Raw genomic sequence first — 18,503 nt, 5'->3', positions numbered from 1 at the left:
CTACCCTTTCTGTGAGCCAAAAGACTGAGATAGACAGTCAAAGAAACAGAGTCAGAGACAGAAAAGGACAGATAGAGAAATCAAGACAGGTTGGTGCTACAGTATTCTAATCTTCTTTACTTTAAGTATAGCAATATATAGAATACTTCCAGTGAAAGTATGCTTGTGCAATGGCAAAATAAAAATACTATTGTCTGTGTGCAATATCCTCCTGGGGTGACAGAAACAGAATAAAGGGGAGCAAGAAAATAGATTCTATATGTGCAAATACTAATACTTACCTCTAAACCAGCTGTTTGCGAAGTCGGAGTACTTGTTAACAGGCCTCTGCTTTTCTTATCAAGAATAGTGGGGTTTGTGTTCTATCAATGTTTTGTGAAATAGGGGATTGAATAGCAGGAAGAAATAAACTACTTTAATACTGTAAAAATGCAATTTAAAATTAGTATACTAAATCATAATATATTATACTAATAAAAATTTAATCTGCTAATTATATTTTTAAACCATTAGACAGGTAACTAAAGAATTTTCTGGCTTGAGCTAGGTCAAACAACTCCCAAAAAAACTTTATGTGGTGCAACAACTATTTGAGAATACTTTGGCTGAAATCACTACTAATTTAGGAAGAAAAACTAATTAAAGTTTTCAATTATGAGACGGTGCTTTGATTATCTTTGTTAACTCCTAAGAAAGATATTTTACTTATAGCAGTTTTTTAATTCCTATTATATACTGGAATTTATGGAAAGGGATTATAAATTATTTCTGAAGCTGTTAAAACGTGTAGCAAGGACACTTGATTTAAAATACACACATTTGAATGCATATAGATACTTTCATTTATGGAACATCAAAGTTAAAGAAAGTACAAAGTAGAATACAGACTAATTTTCTATTTCTTTTTTTTCATTTTCTATTTCTTGAAGATGCAGAGGCAAAGAGACAAATTAAGAGTGAGAGACAGAGAAGAGAAAGAAACAGGATTAGAGGCTAAAGAGTTTAAGAAAGAGAGGAAAGGACTGTTAGAAGGATAGAGAGAGAGGGGAGGAAGGAAAGAAAAAGAGAGAGAAAAGAGAGGAGGAGGAGGAGAAGGAGGAAGAGGAGGGAAGGAATAAGGGGGGAATTCGGAGGTGGGGAGGAGAGAAGAAGAGATAGGATGGGGAGATAAAAGACAGAGAGAAAGAAAAATAAAGGCAGATGAAGAGGAAAGAGGGCGGGAGAAGAACGGCAGATAAGGCAGAGAACAGAGACTGAGCAGAAAAACTGAGATTGATAGTAAAAGAAAGAGTCAGAGACAGAAAAGAACACATACAGAGAGATCAAAGCAGGCCTGGGAGGAAAGAGAGACAGAGCTTGAGACTGAGAGACAAAACCAGGAGAGCAAAGACAAAGAAACAGTGACAGAGTCAAAAAGAGAGAAGATAGGAAGTTTCCTTTCTAGCCATCAACTGTCTTTCAATTCTTAGATTCCATGAAACAACCATATCCCTCAGATAAATGTCTAAATAGGTGTCTATTATATGCTGCCAAGTCTGGAACACAAACTCAGAGTTAAAACTTGAACAGCATAGGAAAGTTTATTAGATTTTTTTTCCTTTATTTCCTCTTTGCTTTCTTTCAGGATTAAAAATTTCTGAAACTGCCAGCATGGCTCAGTGGTTAGAGTGTTGGCCCATGCATTGGAAGGTTTTGGGTTTGATTCCAGTAAAGGGCATATACCTGGGTTGCAGGTTTAATCCCCAGGCCCAGTCAGGGTGGGAGAAGGAGGCAATCAATCGATGTGTCTCTCTAACATCGATGCTTCTCTCTCACTTATCCCCTGCCCCCTTCCCTTCTACTCTCTCTAAAAATCAATGGGAAAAAATATCCTTGAGAGAGGGCTAACACGGGGGAAAAAATAACACTCTGAAAATAGTTGTTTGTTCAAGATATAATCTGGAATAGTTCATTAGAAATTTTTTTTTATCAAAATAATAAGAACAAGCCCAGCTGGTGTTGTTCAGTGATTGAATGTTGACCCATGAACCAGGAAGTCATGGTTCGATTTCTGGTCAGGGCACATGCCCAGGTTTCAGGCTTGATCCCCAGTAGGGGGGCGTACAGGAGGCAGCCAATCAATGATTCTCTCTCATCATTCATGTTTCGATCTTCCTCTCCCTCTCCCTTCCTCTTTGAAATTAATAAAAAAAATAATATACATATACGTATATAAATGTTAAAAAATAATAAGAACAAAAATGTATGAGCATATTTACCTGGTACACTGAATATGACAGCTCTCTAATTTATTAGCTATATAATCTTTTAATTTTTTCATCTGAACAATAATGATTATTCTACCCACTAGGGACTACTGTGCAAAGGTTACAAATAAAACATGTATAGAGAACCTCTGGTGCTTGGAGAGTAGGAGATACTCAATGATAGCTGTTATTACTATTACTGTGGCAGCCATGTAGGTGCTCTGCTCAGACCTTGAACAAAGAACCTGCTGGTCCACTGCAAGGAGTGCAGCTAGCTCTCAGGCCACTGCAAGAAGTGCAGCTAGCTCTCAGGCCACTGCAAGGGGTGCAGCTAGCTCTTAGACCACTGCAAGGGGTGCAGCTAGCTCTTAGTCCCCAGCGACAGCATATTTAGGATCTGCTTCAGTTTTCGGGCTGAGGCCATTATCTTTTCAGACAAACCTCAGCCAACGTCTGAGCACAAAAGCCCAACACAGGATTCCTATAACGGCAATCTTTGCTCCAGACCGCCCCACTGGGAGAGCTTCTGTCAGATCTACAGTGAAGACTGAGGCTCTCTTCCTTGGTACTGCCTACGGAGGTGGCAGCCATTTCCTACTCAGCACCATGGCTGCCCTTAGGCCCTTGTGAAAACCAAGATCACCAAAAAGAAGACCAAGAAGTTCATCTAGCACCAGTCATACCAATATGTCAAAATTAAGTGTAATTGATGGAAAACTAGATGCATTGACAATAGGGTGCAGAGAAGATTCAAGGGCCCGATCTTGATGCCCTTGGTTATGGGAGCAACAAGAAAACAAAGTACAGGCTGCCAAGTAGCTTCCTGGTCCACCACATCAAGGAGCTTGAAGTGTTGCTGATGTGCAACAAATCTCACTGTGCTGAGACTGCTCACAGCATCTACTCTAAGAACCGCAAAGCTACTGTGGAGAGTAGCCCAGCTGGCCATCAGAGTCACCAATCTAATGCCAGGCTGTGCATTGAAGAAAATGAATAGACCGATTGTGTGCACATTGTATTTGTGTTAATAAAACCATGAAATTCTGGTATTAAAAAAAGAGACTGAGGCTACTCCTGCCCAATCCTGCTTCCTCGCTGCTTTCATTTCTCATGTATTACCTGCTCCAATACACCATATGAACTCTTAATTCTGTCTGAATATTTTTGTACCAAGTGACATAATTGTCAACTATCAGTCCAATTACAAAACATTTACCTGTATACAGCTGTAAGTATAGCACCTCTGCATTTCCCCCTAGATTTGTTAAGAAATTATGCATATCTAAATCCCAATAAGTACATTTTCTTTTCATAGTTTTTTCAGGAAATAGTAAAAGACTAGTGCTTACCAATGCAGGTTCCAGCGGCTGAGACAGGAGAACTCTGGTAACTGATTTACCACCTGCATTGCTTTCAAGAACAGACCTCTGTTGAGATGATGGAACCTTGATTTTTAGAAGAGAGCTTAACTTTGTTTGAAAATTTGTGTCTTTAGGCTCAGGATCTTTTCCAGGCTGAAACAAATTCATAATCATGAAATACCATCCACAGGCTATAAAAAAAAATGTGTAGCACTTCTCAGATGTCTTATTTTTGTTGTAAGCTATAATAATAAAAGTGTAATATGCTAATTAGACTGGAAAGCCAAATGGCCTTCTGGACATCCTTCCGGATGAAGCCACAGTGGTTAGGGGCAATCAGGCAGGCAGGAGAGCAGTTAGGGGTGATCAGGCAGGCTGGTGAGTGGTTGTGGGGGATCAGGCAGGAAGGCAGGAGAGTGGTTAGGAACCAGCAGTCCTGGATTGCGAGAGGGATGTCCGACTGTCAGTTTAGGCCTGATCCCACAGCGGGACTGCCAGACATCCCCGAGGGGTCCCAGATTGCGAGAGGGTGCAGGCCAGACTGAGGGACCCCCCTGCCCCTGCACAAATTTCGTGTACCGGGCCTCTAGAATATGTTATAATTGTTACAATTAAGATATATATTATCCTATTATATATCCTCTCAATTTGAAAAAAGTTTAAACTTAAAATCTTTTTTTAAATTTAAGATTTTCTAGCCTGGCTGGTGTGGTTTAGTGGTTGAGCATTGACCTATGAATCAGGAGGTCACGGTTTGATTCCCAGGCAGGGCACATGCCTGGTTTGCGGACTCCATCCCAAAGTAAGTGGCGTGCAGGAGGCAGCTGATCAATGATTCTCTCACATTATTGATGTTTCTATCTCTCTCTCCCTCTCCCTTCTTTTCTGAAATCAATAAAAAAAATTTTTTTTTAAGTAAGATTTTCTATACAATATATTTAAGGAAAAAATATGTTGCAAGACAAAATGGTTTTCAATATACTCAGCTCAAAAAATTTCCCTACCACATTTAAGGCAACATCTCCCAAAAAGTGTTGTTAAAAGAAAACAAATGATAATTAGATCTATTGCTCCATATTTAAAACTAAGTCTTAGAGAAAACATTAAATATGTCTTCATTATGCAATAATCATCATCCACGATCCTTCTCCTGTCATATTCCTTCCTTTTCTACCACCATCCATCATTATAAATACTTTTTTATCCCATTCTCTTTATAAATATTTTCTTATCCTTTCTCTTTCCTAAAACTCAAATATTCTTTCCTCAGCTGTGTTTAATCCATCAATGAGTCCATCAAAGGCATTCTTCATTGCTGCTATAATGTTTTTAATATCTAGAATTTCTTTTTTGTTTTTGATCTCTATAATTTATTTTTTTTATTCTTTCCTAGAATTTCTGTCTCTCTGCTCATACTATCCATCTATCTGTTCTTGGATGTTGGTTACTTTTTTCCACAATGCCCTTAGTATAATAATCATACTTATTTTAAATTTATTTTCTGATAATTCTAACACTCCTGATAACTCTGGATCTGATGTTGTCCAGTCTCTTCAAACTGTGTGGGTTTTATGTTTGTTTGTTTGTTTACCTTTAGCATGCCTTGTAATTATTTGCTAAAAAGTGGACATGATGTACTGGGTAATAGGAACTGTGGTGAATAGGCCTTTAGTAGTGTAAGATTTGGGGGGCCAGGAAGCAATCTATAGTTTTGCGATTAGGTCTTAGTTTTTTGTCTAGCTTGTGCCCCTTGACTGTGAACTTCACCAGTGTGTCTGTTTTTTCTCCCCTTATGTGAGACAGCATGGCTAGAGGAGACTGAAGTTATGTATTTCCATTTTCCCACTGTGGAAGGCTAGAGGGAGCTAGAGTTGAGTATTTTCCTTCCCCAACTTGGGAGGATAGAACTGGTTATTTTCCTTCTCCTAGAAGGGCTCTGATGATACCCTAGCAACTTAGGCTCTAGTGAAGTACTTTCTCCTGAGGGCAGGCTCTGTTAAGAAAAACAGAATAGCCTAACTGCATGGCTCAGTGATTGAGTGTCGACCTATGAACCAGGAGATCATGATTAGATTCCCGGTCAGGGCACATACCCAGGTTGTGGGCTCGATCCCCAGTGGGAGACATGCAGAAGACAACCAATCAATGATTCTCTCTCATCATTGATGTTTCTCTCTCATTGTTGAGCTCTGGGAGGTAAAACTCACAAAAGTGTGAAGGGCACCTGATTACTGGTTCCCCCTTAAGTTTTTTAAAATATGTTTTTATTGATTTGAGAGAGAAGGGAAAGGGATAGAGATAGATACATTGATGAGAGAGAAATATCATTGATTCATCACTGATTGGTGCCTCCTGCATGCTCCCTACAGGGGATCAAGCCTGCAACCTGGTCATGTGCCCTGACAGGGAATTGAACCATAACCTCTTGGTTCCTAGGTCGACACTCAAACACTGACCCACACCGGCCCAGCCCCCTTAATACATTGTGGATGGATCACGAGAATTCTCGCTTCATATTACAGTGTTTTACAAAGTATCATACTTTAAAAAATGTATTAGCTTGTAAGAATATGTAATAAATAACTTCAAAATGCAATGGGTATTTAATTTTAAAGTGTGCCTTTAATGTTTATGTAAAACGTTTTTTGACCTCCTTCAATAGAAATTTATCTGGCCACTGGGTAAAGCTAGCAATAAAACTACTGGCCCTCAATGTGTTAAGTTTTCAATTTTCAGAGTTGTCCACACTGAACTTCCAATAATTTATCAATCATGTTTTTGTTTTTCCTACCCCAGCACTGGTTCTCAAGGAGGTTTCTGTTCATGTGTTTTTGCACCAATAAGTTGTGATTCTCTGTATCCACCTGTCTGTCTTTCCAAGTTTTGGTGCAGAAGTATGCCCTGTGACCTTATTTGATGGATCAAAAAATGAGTTGTTGATTTTTCAGTTTGTTCAGGTTTTTACTTGTTGTTAGGACAGAGTGGTGACTTCTAAATTATTTACATCCTGGACTGGAAATTAGAAGTCTTCCAACTTTTCAAAAATTTTTATAAAACTGGACCTCCAAGTAGCATTTAACATTGTTGACTACTCCCACTTTCAGGAAAAAACTATTTTCTTGGCTTCTATGATACCATATTCTGCGTATTTTCCTCCTTCTCTCTGTTCACTCTTCCTTTTCTACCTGAATGTAGATTTTTCCAAGGATTGATCCTGGACCCCTTTCTCTTATGAACTCTATATTCTTTCTCAGGTGATTTTATCCATTTCCATGAACTTAATAGTATTTATAATATTATACACTCCTCTGCTGTTTTCCTGCCTTACACATTTAGAGCCAATGGCTCTTCCAACATTTTCATCTTTGTGTGTCCTCAGACCTCCTGCCTTTCCTATCACATTAAATAGCACTTTTATCCACCAAAGCTGCTTAAGACAGAAATCTAACAGTCTTTGTTGATGCCTCTCACTCCTTCATCCTCTATATTCAATCCATGAACTTTATAGGCAAAATTATCTTGAGTTCATGCATATTTCTTGTCCTCCCTATATCCTAGTCACTGTATACAATGACATTATGGTGTATTGGAAAGAGTACAGGTTTTAGATCCAGAAAGACCTGCCACAGCTTCTTAAACATATTGGTTAACATGTAAACCTCATTTTTCTCAGCTATAAAAAGGTAAAAACAAAGCAAGCAAACAAAAAGCTTACCTGATAGGAATGCATAAATAGAGATATAATTAATGAAAAGTGCTTAGAATAAAGCTTAGCATAGAGTAGCCATGTAGACAGTAGCTCCTGCTATCTAAATAAAGTCCAAAGACCTGTAGATTCCAGGCCTAATAGAGGAATTCACACATATTCCTCAGCCTAAAGCACTGCTCTGGCTACATAGCAAATGTCTTATTGATTTAATGATTAATAGACATCCAATTATCCAAAATGAAGTTGGAAAAATTATAAATTTTAATTAACTTCCATTAAACTTATATATGTTATATACTCATGTAACAATAATGTAATATAATTGCTAAACTCAAAAAGTGTTTTGAATTATTGACTTAAATAGCTGAAAATTATTCCTATAAAAGTGTTGGTTAAAAATATGTCCTATGTTAATAAAATTTACAGTTTATATAGTTATTCTGCATCAATACTTGCTTTTTTCTTTGTTTTTTCAGGTGTTAAAGGGTAAGTTTTCTCAGCAAGTACTTCACAAGCTGCATTATCTACAAATAAAAACATACTTTACAATTTTAATTATTTAACTTATCATTCACTAAAAGTACAGAAAACTCAAATATGAAAAACACTAATAACTGACTTTCTAATAATTTTAGAAGAAAAAATATATATATTTATTTCACAGAAGTAAATAAACTCTATATAAAATGCTGATGGAAAAGTTGCAGTAGAAAGAAAGAGTCTGGCCTGGCTGGTTTGACTCAGTGGATAGAGCATTGGCCTGGGGACTGAAGGGTCCTGGGTTTGATTCTGGTGGAGGGCACATGTCTGAATTGTGAGCTCGATCCCCAGTAGGGAGAGTGCAAGAGGCACCAATCCATGATTGTCTCTGATCATTGACGTTTCTCTCTCTCACTCTCCCTCTCCCTTCCTCTTTGGAATCAATAAAAATATATTTTAAAAAAAGAGAGAGCCTGAAAATCTCAGGAAAGTGGAAATGGAAGGATAATTAATGAAGAATTTTAATTACATACACTTTCTCTACTTATTGAAATGTAAATAACTGTTGCAGTCAGTTTCCTCTGATGTCTGGTAATATCAGTGAATGAAAGTTTGAGGAGACAGGATTTTCATAATTTCAAACTATCTTTTTCTAAATATTTGTTAACTACAAAGAAAAACTAGTAACGTTATAATGGAGAAAACCAACAGATACCACCTTAATCAAGTATTGAGGTTTTCTCCTGTGGTATGAGAAAAAAGAATGTAAAAACTCACCTAAAATTGCAGAGAGGTTTGAAAACTGTGGTGCCTTCTCTATTGCTACTGCTTTACTGGTATCCAGAAGAGTAGAATTCTTGCATTGCATGTATTCTTCCAACTTGGGACACTCCCAATCTAACAAAGCAGGGAGAAATGGCACAAAACTTTGAACAATAGCACACAAGTGGCAGGTTACCTTTCCTATTTCAGCTTAGGTCCCCAGCCCATGCACAGTTCTGATAACTAACATTTTGGATGAGAAAGAGAAAAAAGACAAGCCTTGGCCTATTCCCATGCTCTAACCCACTTTTAGACTTTTGCCCCAAGGAGATTATTGATCTAAGGGACAGTTAGCACACATGGGAGCTCCTTGTCATATTTTATGTATGTTATACCTATGTCCCATTAACTATCATATCACTAAATAACATAGTGTTATTACTTGATGTCAGTTTTAAACTTTCCATTGACTTCCCACTATGGGAAATTTAGGCTATTGGCAGTGCCCTCTGTAGTCCTGGATGTGTCTCTTGCTTCAACAGTGTTTGGACAGAACAGATCCAGAGATGCCCCTTCTTCCAGCCTTGGGCCACTCTCTAATGTCTTATCCAGTCACCACCTTCAGAGCCACATCTAAGACCAGCCAACACACCGGGTTGTTTTTTTCTACCTTAACTCCTCATTGCTGAACAACCATGAGCTCCCAAATTCAGCAGAATTATTCCACCGAGGTGGAGGCTCTGGTCAACCACCTGGCCAACCTGCACCTGCGGGCCTCCTGCACCTACCTCTCCCTGGGCTTCTATTTTGACCTGATAATGTGGCTCTAGAGGGAGTGGGTCACTTCTGCGAGTTGGTGAAGAAGCCTGAGGGCGTTGAGCATTTCTTGTTATTTATTTATTTATTATTGTTTAAAGTATTACATATATCTCCTTTCCCCCCATTGACCCTCCCAGCCACATCCACCCCTGAGGGCATTCCTCCACCGCCACAGCGTCTGTGTCCATTGGTTATGCTAATATGCATGCATACAAGTCCTTTGGTTGATCTCTAACCACCCCCCCCCACCCCTCACTCCCCTGCCATTTGTCTCTGGATCTATTTCTGTTCATCAGTTTGTGTTGATCATTATACCCCACATATGTGTGAGATCATGTGATATTTATCTTTCTCTGACTGGCTTATTTCGCTTATCATAATGCTCTCCAGTTCCATCCATTTTGCAAATGGTAAAAGTCCCTTCTTTTTTATAGCGGCGTAATATTCCATTGTGTAGATGTACCACAGTTTTCTAATTCACTCATCTGCTGATGGGCACTTAGGCTGTTTCAAATCTTGGCTATGGTGAATTGTGCTGCGATGAATATAAGGGTGCATATATCCTTTCTGATTGGTGTTTCTGGTTTCTTGGGATATAGTCTTAGAAGCGTGATTACTGGGTCAAATGGGAGTTCCAATTCTTAAAGTTGCAAAAAAAGCACAGTGGCCACATTCTCTTCTAGGAGGTGCTGAAGCCTTCCCCAGATGAGTGGGGCAAAACTCAGGATGCCATGGAAGCTGCCCTGGCCTTGGAGAGGAATCTGAAACAGGCCCTTTTGGAGCTGTCTGCCCTGGGTTCTACCAGTGCAGACCCTCATTCTCTGTGACTTCCTGGAGAACCACTTCCTGGATGAGGAGGTGAAACTCATCAGGAAGAGGGGAACCATCTAACTAACATTAGCAGGCTGGCCGGCCCCCAGACTGGGCTGAGTAGTATCTCTTCAAAAGGCTCACCCTTAAGCACAACTAGGAGCCTTTGGAGCCCAGAGGCTTATGAGGGGCCCCTCTGCATTCCCCTGGTGTCTGGCTTTTACCTGAGCCTCTCCCCAAACTACTAGCCATTCTTTTAACCACCCTAAGGCCCTCTCCCATTCATTGAACCAAATGAAACAATAAAGTTTTTTGCAGCAAAAAAAAAAAGAAAAAGAAAAATGAGGCTATTCTCTTTTACATCCCTATTCCCACCTTTCCCATTGTCCTCATATTACTATATCACGTATTTAATTAGATGAACATTCAATGTAGACATTATGGTAACGTCTACATAAAAAACGCTATTTATTCTTGTGGTATACTATGACTACCTTTTGCTTTCCCTGATGTTAATAGAAGTCTTTTTGTTTGCTTAGTTTTCTCTATTTTTCACCTATTTAACCTAAAACTACAAAATCGTATAAATCCATCTTATTTATTCCATTCTCTGATGTTCTGAAGTTCATAATGCTCTATCTTGGTGTTTTTCATGTTGTGGTAGGCTCTTTTAAACCAGAATATTCTTTAAAAAAATTTTTATTGATTTCAGAGAGGAAGGGAGAGGGAGAAAAGGATAGAAACATCAATGATGAGAATCATTGATCGGCTACCTTCTGCATGCCCCCTTTTGGGGGTGGGGCCCATAACCCAGGCATGTGCCCTGACAAGGAATTGAACCATGACCTCCTGGTTCATAGGCCAAATGCTCAACTGCTGAGCCACACTGGACAGGCATTAAGGCTAATATTCCATTAAATGTATAAACTCTATTTTCTTTATGCATTCATCCACCCATAGACATTTAAGTTACTTCCACTCTTGGTTACCTATATATATATATAAGCGCCTAAGCGACCGAACAACCAAAAGACGGGCCAACTGGTCACTATGATGTGCACTGACAACCAGGGGGCAGACGCTCAACACAGGAGCTGCCCCTTGGTGGTCAGTGCACTCCCACAGGGGGAGCACTGCTCAGCCAGAAGCTGGGCTCACGGGTAGCGAATGCAGAGGCAGTGGCAGGAGCCTCTCACCTCTGCGGCAGTGCTAAGGATGTCCAATTGCCAGCTTAGGCCCGCTCCCAAGGAGAGCAGACCTAAGCCGTAAGTCAGACATCCCCCGAGGGCTCCCGACTGCAAGAGAGCACCAGGCCTCTAGTTTTGAATAAATATCCAAAAGTGGGATTACTGGATCATATGGTAGTTCCACTTTCAATCTTTTAAGGAACTTCCATATTATTTTCCATAACAGTTGTATCATTTTACATTCCCATCAAAAGGGTATAAGGGTTCCGATTTCTCCACATCCTTGCCAACACATCTTTTTTAAAATAACCATTCCAACAGATATGGTAGTATCTCATTGTGGTTTTGATTTGCATTTCCCTGATTAGTGATGTTGAATGTCTTTTTATATATCTGTTGGCTAGTTGTGTCTTCTTTGGAGGAAAAAAAAACCTATTCAAGTCCTTTACCCATTTTTAATCATGTTATTTGTGTTCCCCTCCCTACCCCCCAGTTGTAGGAATTTCTTAATATATTTTTTTAATATATTTTTATTGATTTCAGAGACTGGGCAATATGTTTTTGAATACTAATCCCTTAACATATATGAAGTTTGCAAATATGTTTTCCAATTTTGTAGGTTGCCTTTACACTGTTCATTGTTTTGCTGTGCAAAAGCTTTTTTGGTTTGTTTGTATGTAGTTCCAGTTGTCTATTTTTTCTTTTGTTACCTGTGTTTATGGTGTCATATCCAACAAATCATTGCCAAAACCAATGTCATGAAGTTGTCCCGTTTTCTTCTAGTTTTATAGATTTTGATCTTATGTTTACATATTTAATCCATCTTTAGTTGATTTTTGTGTATGGTGTAAGGTTAGGGCCTAATTTCACTTTTTGTATGTGGATATCGTTTCCCAACATCATTTGTTAGACTACTTTTTCCCCATTATGTATTTTTGGCATTCTTGTCAAAGATTAGGTGACTGCATACACATGGATTTGTCTGGGCTCCCTATTCTGTGCTACCTGGTTCATGTCTCTTTATGCCAGTATCATATGGTTACTGTAAAACATAATTTGCAATATATTTTGAAATCAAGAAATTCTGATTTTTCTATCTAGACATTCTGTCCATTATTTGAAAGTGAGGTATCTGAATTCTCCTACTATTGTATTATTTTATTGCCTGTTTTTGCTTTTAGTTATGTCAGTGTATACTTTATATGTTAGATACTCTGATGTTGGGTGCATATTTATTTAAAATTGTTATATGGTCCTAGTGAGTTGAATCTTTTATCATGATATAATGTCCTTTTTTTGTCTTTTGTGATACGTCTTGACTTAATTTCTATTTTATCTAAGTATAGCCACTCTTGCTCTATTTTGGTCAGCATTTACATAGAATGTCTTTTTGTATCCCTTCACTTTCAACATGTGTGTCCTTAAGTCTAAAGTGAGTCAGTCTTTTAAAATCCACTCAGCCACTATCTTTTGATTGGAGAGTTTAATCCACTTACATTTAAAGCAATTATTGATAGCGAAGGACTTACTATTACTATTTTGTTAATTGTTTTTTTGTAGTCCTTTTGTCCTTTTTCCTGTCTTGCCACCATCCTTTACTTTTTATTGATGTACATATTGACATGCTTTGACATCTTTCTATTTTTCTTTTGTGTATCTTCTATAGGTATTTTCTTTGTGGTTACCACGAAACTTAGTTTTAATATAAAACTAATAAAAACTTCAATCATATACAAAAACTCTACATTTTACTTTTCCCCTCATACAGTTATTGCTGTTACAATTTACATCTTTTTACATTGTGTATTAACATATTTTTATAGTTATAATTAAATACCTTCTTTTAACTTTTATACTAGAATTAAGAGAATTACATACCGCTTACAGTATTAACTATTCTGTATTTGTTACATACTTACTAGTGTTTTATGCTTTCATATTGCTGTTTAGAATCTTGTTTCAATGTGAAAAGCTCCCTGCAGCACGTTTTATTAGGCATGTCAAGAAATGATTAACCCCTTCAGCTTTTGTCTGGAAAGGTCTTTATCACTTCATTGTGATTTTAAGGATAGTTTTGCTAGTTATAATATTCTTACTGACAGTTTTTTCATTCCCTACTTTGACTGTATCATTTCACTACCTTCTGGCCTGCAAGGTTTCTGCTAAGAAATATATTTATGGTCTCATGGGGTTCCCATTGGCATATCAAGCCACTTTTCTATTGCTGCTTTTAAATTCTCTTTGACTTTGACAATTTATGTGTCCTAGTGTAGATTTCTCTGGGTCATCTTATTTGAGGTCCTTTGTGCTTCCTAGAATTGAATACACATTTCTTTTCCCAGATTTGGGATTTTGTATCCATTGTTTCTGTGAATAAGCCTCTCTCTGGAATAAATATTTTGACCTGTTTGATTTTTCTCTTCACTCTGAATTCACTAATTCTTTCTTCTGCTTGATCTAGTTGGTTGTTGAATCCTTTTATTAGATTTTTCAGTTCATTTATTATATTCCTTAGCTCTAAGATTTCTGTTTGATTCTTAAAAAGTTTTCTATGCCTTTCTTGGAATTCTCACTACTTTCATGCATTGCTCTCCTGAGCTCACTGAACATCTTTAGTGATGATTATTTTGAATTCTGTTAGATAAGTGAGATGAAAACTTGCATGCTAGACCAAGCTGCTATCTTTGTTTTCATCACCCATCAGTCTTCTAGAGTATGTCAGGTCCCATAAGTACTCTGGAACAGGCAAGACGGTATCCAATCCTTTGGGTAGCTCCAAAAAAATTTAGAATGTTTGATGCATGGTTCAGTCCTTTCCTTTGCTTGCAGGGAGAATCTTGGAGGTAGGGATTTCATGCCAATTATATGGCACCGTGCTGAAAGTGCAGTTTATGGTGGGAGGAAGTCTTGAATTTTTCTCCTGGCTTTGATGTGGCTGGTTTCATGCTTTTCTGAGGTTAAGAAGCCCCTCAACTAGTTTCTAGATTCCTCACAAATGGGATTAGTTTATGTATTGCTGTTGAATTGGTGGGTAGGAGGGTCCATGGCTTCCTATTTCAACAGCTTTCTGATGTCACTCCCATATTTTCCTTGTTTTTATCTCTATGTTTTATGCTAGAGACTCCTCAGAAGTCTGGTGATTCCTAACTCTCTGCTAACATTTAAGAGGGAACACAAAAAGCCTCAATGGACTCTCTGTGGCCTAATTCTAGCTTGCCACAAGGTTGGCTTCACTGTAGGGTGTTCTTGTCAGTTTCATCAAAGTACTACTGTAGTCATTATCTTTAGATATGTTTTTCTAGGGTTGCTCAGATTTCTTAGGAAAGTGCCTTCCATTCTCCTGTCTGGAAGGTTCAAGTCTGGGTACTAGTATTCTGGAAACTGAGCAGAGAAATGAGCTGTTGGGTAGGATGAGAACAGGCATTGGTAAACAGGTCCCACAATTTAGAATGTATAGTTTCATTTATTTTTTTTCTAATATATTTTTATTGATTTCGAGAGGGAGGGAAAGGGAGAGATAGAAATATCAATGATGCATTTATTTATTATTCCCATGTCTACTGGTTGGTTCAGGCAGCTCTGCTTTAGATTCCAGGTGTGCTGATCAATTGGGCAACCCTCTGCACTCTGCAGATTGCCTGGGCCACTCTGCTCTGTGCCGGTTATTCAGGGGTCCCACCGGAGCTAATTAGGATATATTCTTCTCTTGATGGCAAATGTGTAAGAGGACAAGCCGACCATTTAAACATATTTCAAAGATTTGTATATGTTTTACTCACTAATATCATATTGCCAAAGCAAGTCACATTGCCAACTCCAAAGCCAAAGCGTGAAAAGGAGGTTTTGGTGAGGAAGGGAAGTATGCTTTCTCAAAAAGATCATTATTCATTGGAAGATTGTGAACAAAGGAACAATTTCTATAATGGAGCAACTTAAAATTGAGATTATTTTCTTACCTAAATAATCTGATCCTCTGAAGAGTTCAGGTGATGGGAAGCTACTTAAATTCTCTTCAAAACTCTTGCCTTCTATAGAAGAATCTGTGATTGAATAGCTTAGAAGAGAGCTAGAAATATCATGCTGCAAACTTAGTCCTGTAGAATAAACAATCAAAAAGGACAAAATGTTTAAATAGTAAACAGATTCAAAATATTAAGAATTCAAATTTGTAGAAATGTACTTGTAGTTGTATGTTAAGAAAGTAAAATTACTTCTACATACAAATGAAAAAATATACTATTGGTAAACCATTTTATCTTAGAAAATAATTGTTTTTGATGTAGAGAAAATGCATTATAACCCTTTTCCATTTCAAAGTTTTATAACTTATTCCTTCCCTATTTTGGTTCAGTTATAATTCTTGACTCAAAAATCTAAGTTTTATATATAAGTTACCCACTAACTAGCTGAAGAGAAAAAAAGGTGATTCTAGTAATTCCATTCAGAAAATAACGTGCCTAAATGTAGACAAATAAGTCAAAGGAACTGAATAGAGAGCCCAGAAATAGACTCACACATATATGAGCAACTGATTTTTATCCAAGATACAAAGGCAATTCAGTGGAGAAAAAATATTCTTTTAAAAAAAATTATGCCAGAACTGAATACCCATATACAAAAGCAAAACAAAAAATTTGCACTCATATCTTCAATCATATAAAAAATTAACTATTAATGTATCATAGATCTAAATATAAATCCTAAAACTACAATATTTCCCCCAAAAAACAACAAAAAAGAAAAAATCTTCATGATATTGGGTTAGATTTCTTTTTTATTTTTTTATTGATTAAGTCTGTGGTCGGCAAACTGCAGCTCACAAACGTACAGTGTGATTGAAACTTCGTGGTCCATGCGCAGAAGTCGGTTTTCAGCTGGGCGAGTCTATTTTCAAGAAGTACTGTTAATATTTGGCTCTGTTGACTAATGAGTTTGCCGACCACTAGTTATATATGTGTCCTTATCCCCATGTTCCCCCCTGTGCCCCCCACTCATGCCTTCACCCCCCTGTTGTCTGTGTCCATTGGTTAGGTCTATATGCTTGCATATAAGTCCTTTGGTTGATCTTTGATATAACAAAAAGATGAGTCATTAAAACAATAAAATGATAAACTAGACTTCATCAAATTTAAAATTTTCTCTTCAAAAGAGACTGTTAATATGAAAAATAAGTCACAAATTAAGAGAAATGATTTGCAAATGCAATGAATTCAGAATATAAAGAACTGGCCCAACTGGTGTGGCTCAGTGGTTGAGGGTCAACCCATGAACCAATAGCTCACAGTTTGATTCCCGGTCAGGGTACATGCCCAGTTGCTGGGCTTGATCCCCAGTGGGGTACATGCAGGAGGCAGCCAGTCAATGATTCTGTGTCATCACGATGTTTCTCTCTCTCTCTCCCTCTCCCTTCTTCTCCCTGAAATCAATAAAAATAAATGTTAAGTAAAAGAATTCTGAAAACTCAATAATAAGGGGGGAAAAATCTTAGTAAGAAAATGGGCAAAATATTTTAACACAGAATCTCCCAGACTCAGAGGTCTTAAAGTCATCCTTGTGAGAGTGGACTAGAATAAAGAATTTTCCAGTAAATTATTGTGATAGAACTCTTTTCACAGTTAATTTCTATTCATCTCTTTGCATATATAATTTCTACTCTTCTTCAGATATGAATTAAATTGCTATTCCCTCATGGAAGCCCTCCCTAATCTCCCAACCAAAACTCAATTAGTTACACTAAAGTCAATCCCTTTTTTGTAGCACTTATCACAATTGTAATTTACTGGTCTGTTATAAGATGAGGGCCAGAGCCCTGGCTGAAAAAGTCATCTTAGACTAGGAGAAAAACACCTCTTTCACTGAAATGGGAAGACAACAGAGATATAAATTGATGCATATGCTTATAAGAAAGAAAACTGAGGGAGTTCACATCTGACCGTCTTACCTGATACTAGTTCACCAGTTGATGAACTACTGTTAATCTGGAGATCATCAGTCACTGAATCCTATGTGAAATAAGAATTAAAGATAACACAAATTATGAGACTGAGTATTTTTATATTATAATATTGTATCACACTGATTTGGTCATTTTGAAAATGAAAAGCTAATATCAACTTCATATATTAGTTTCATATGTATAATAGATCCTTTTAGCTTATTGATCAGATATAATTTGGTACTTAATATTAAATCTGAAAATAAATATTAAAATACATTATAGACATATCTAGGGAGTCAACAAAATAACTGTCAGTTAACTACTATGGGATAGCCCAGAAACCAGAAGATAAAGGTGAATATCTTTCTGATCCCCTAAGTAGGAAAGGCTTTTTTCCTTATACATATGAAACAAAATAGATCAAAAAATTGACAGCTAAGTCTAAAATACCAGAAATAAAATTAAAGGCCAAAATATATGGAAATATTTGTTATATATGTGTGTGTAAAAGTATAACTATCTTCAGTAAATAATGAACAACTATTTCACAAAAAAGAAACACAAATGGCCAATGAAATAAGAGAAAAAATTCTTACCTTTACTAGCATTCAAAGAAATGGAAAGTGAAACAATATTTCACTTTTCATCTATCAAATTTGGCCTGATCCGTGCAGGCCAGGCCGAGGGACCCCACTGGTGCACGAATCCGTGCACCGGGTCTCTAGTATGCATATAAGATCTTTGGTTAATCTCTTCCTGCCCTCCGCCCTCCCCCATTCCCTCTGAGATTCATCAGTTTGTTCCATGTTTCCATGCCTGTGCATTGAGCGTCTGCCTCCTGGTGGTCAGTGCATGTCATAGCTAATGGTCAAATGGTCACGTAGGCTTTCATATAAATAAATACATATACACACACACACACACACCATCCTATCTAATAAAAGACAAAAAGGGTAATTAACCATACCTCCGCTATGCTTCCCATTGGCTAATCAGCGAGATATGCAAATTAACTGCCAACAAAGATGGCGGCAGGCAGCCATGCAGCTGAAGCGAGCAGGAGGTTTGCTTGCTCCAGTGATAGAGGAAGCCAAGGTTCCCCGCCTGCCACAGCCCGGCTCTAAGCTCCGAAAGCAACAATGCTTCAATTATAGAAGCTAAACAAACCCCAGATACCTGCTTTCAGCCAGC

At 37.7% G+C, this 18,503-nt stretch overlaps 1 protein-coding gene across 1 annotated transcript in view; it reads right to left on the bottom strand.

Annotated features, from left to right (window-relative positions):
• MEIKIN (meiotic kinetochore factor) overlaps positions 1-18,503 on the bottom strand; it is a 30,940-nt gene that overhangs the window by 9,718 nt on the left and 2,719 nt on the right. The window contains exons 4-8 of the mRNA XM_015560926.1: positions 17,316-17,376; positions 15,331-15,468; positions 8,574-8,693; positions 7,773-7,840; positions 282-362 (exon numbers count right to left, since the gene is read on the bottom strand). Of these exons, the coding sequence (XP_015416412.1) occupies positions 282-362; positions 7,773-7,840; positions 8,574-8,693; positions 15,331-15,468; positions 17,316-17,376 (468 nt within the window). The remainder of the gene's footprint in view (positions 1-281; positions 363-7,772; positions 7,841-8,573; positions 8,694-15,330; positions 15,469-17,315; positions 17,377-18,503) is intronic.

This window comes from Myotis davidii, unplaced genomic scaffold (genome assembly GCF_000327345.1).
Source record: "Myotis davidii unplaced genomic scaffold, ASM32734v1 scaffold456, whole genome shotgun sequence".
Classification (NCBI taxonomy): Eukaryota; Metazoa; Chordata; class Mammalia; order Chiroptera; family Vespertilionidae; genus Myotis; species Myotis davidii.
Note: the sequence above shows the minus strand (reverse complement) of the source record. Positions and strands in the feature narration are given on the sequence as shown.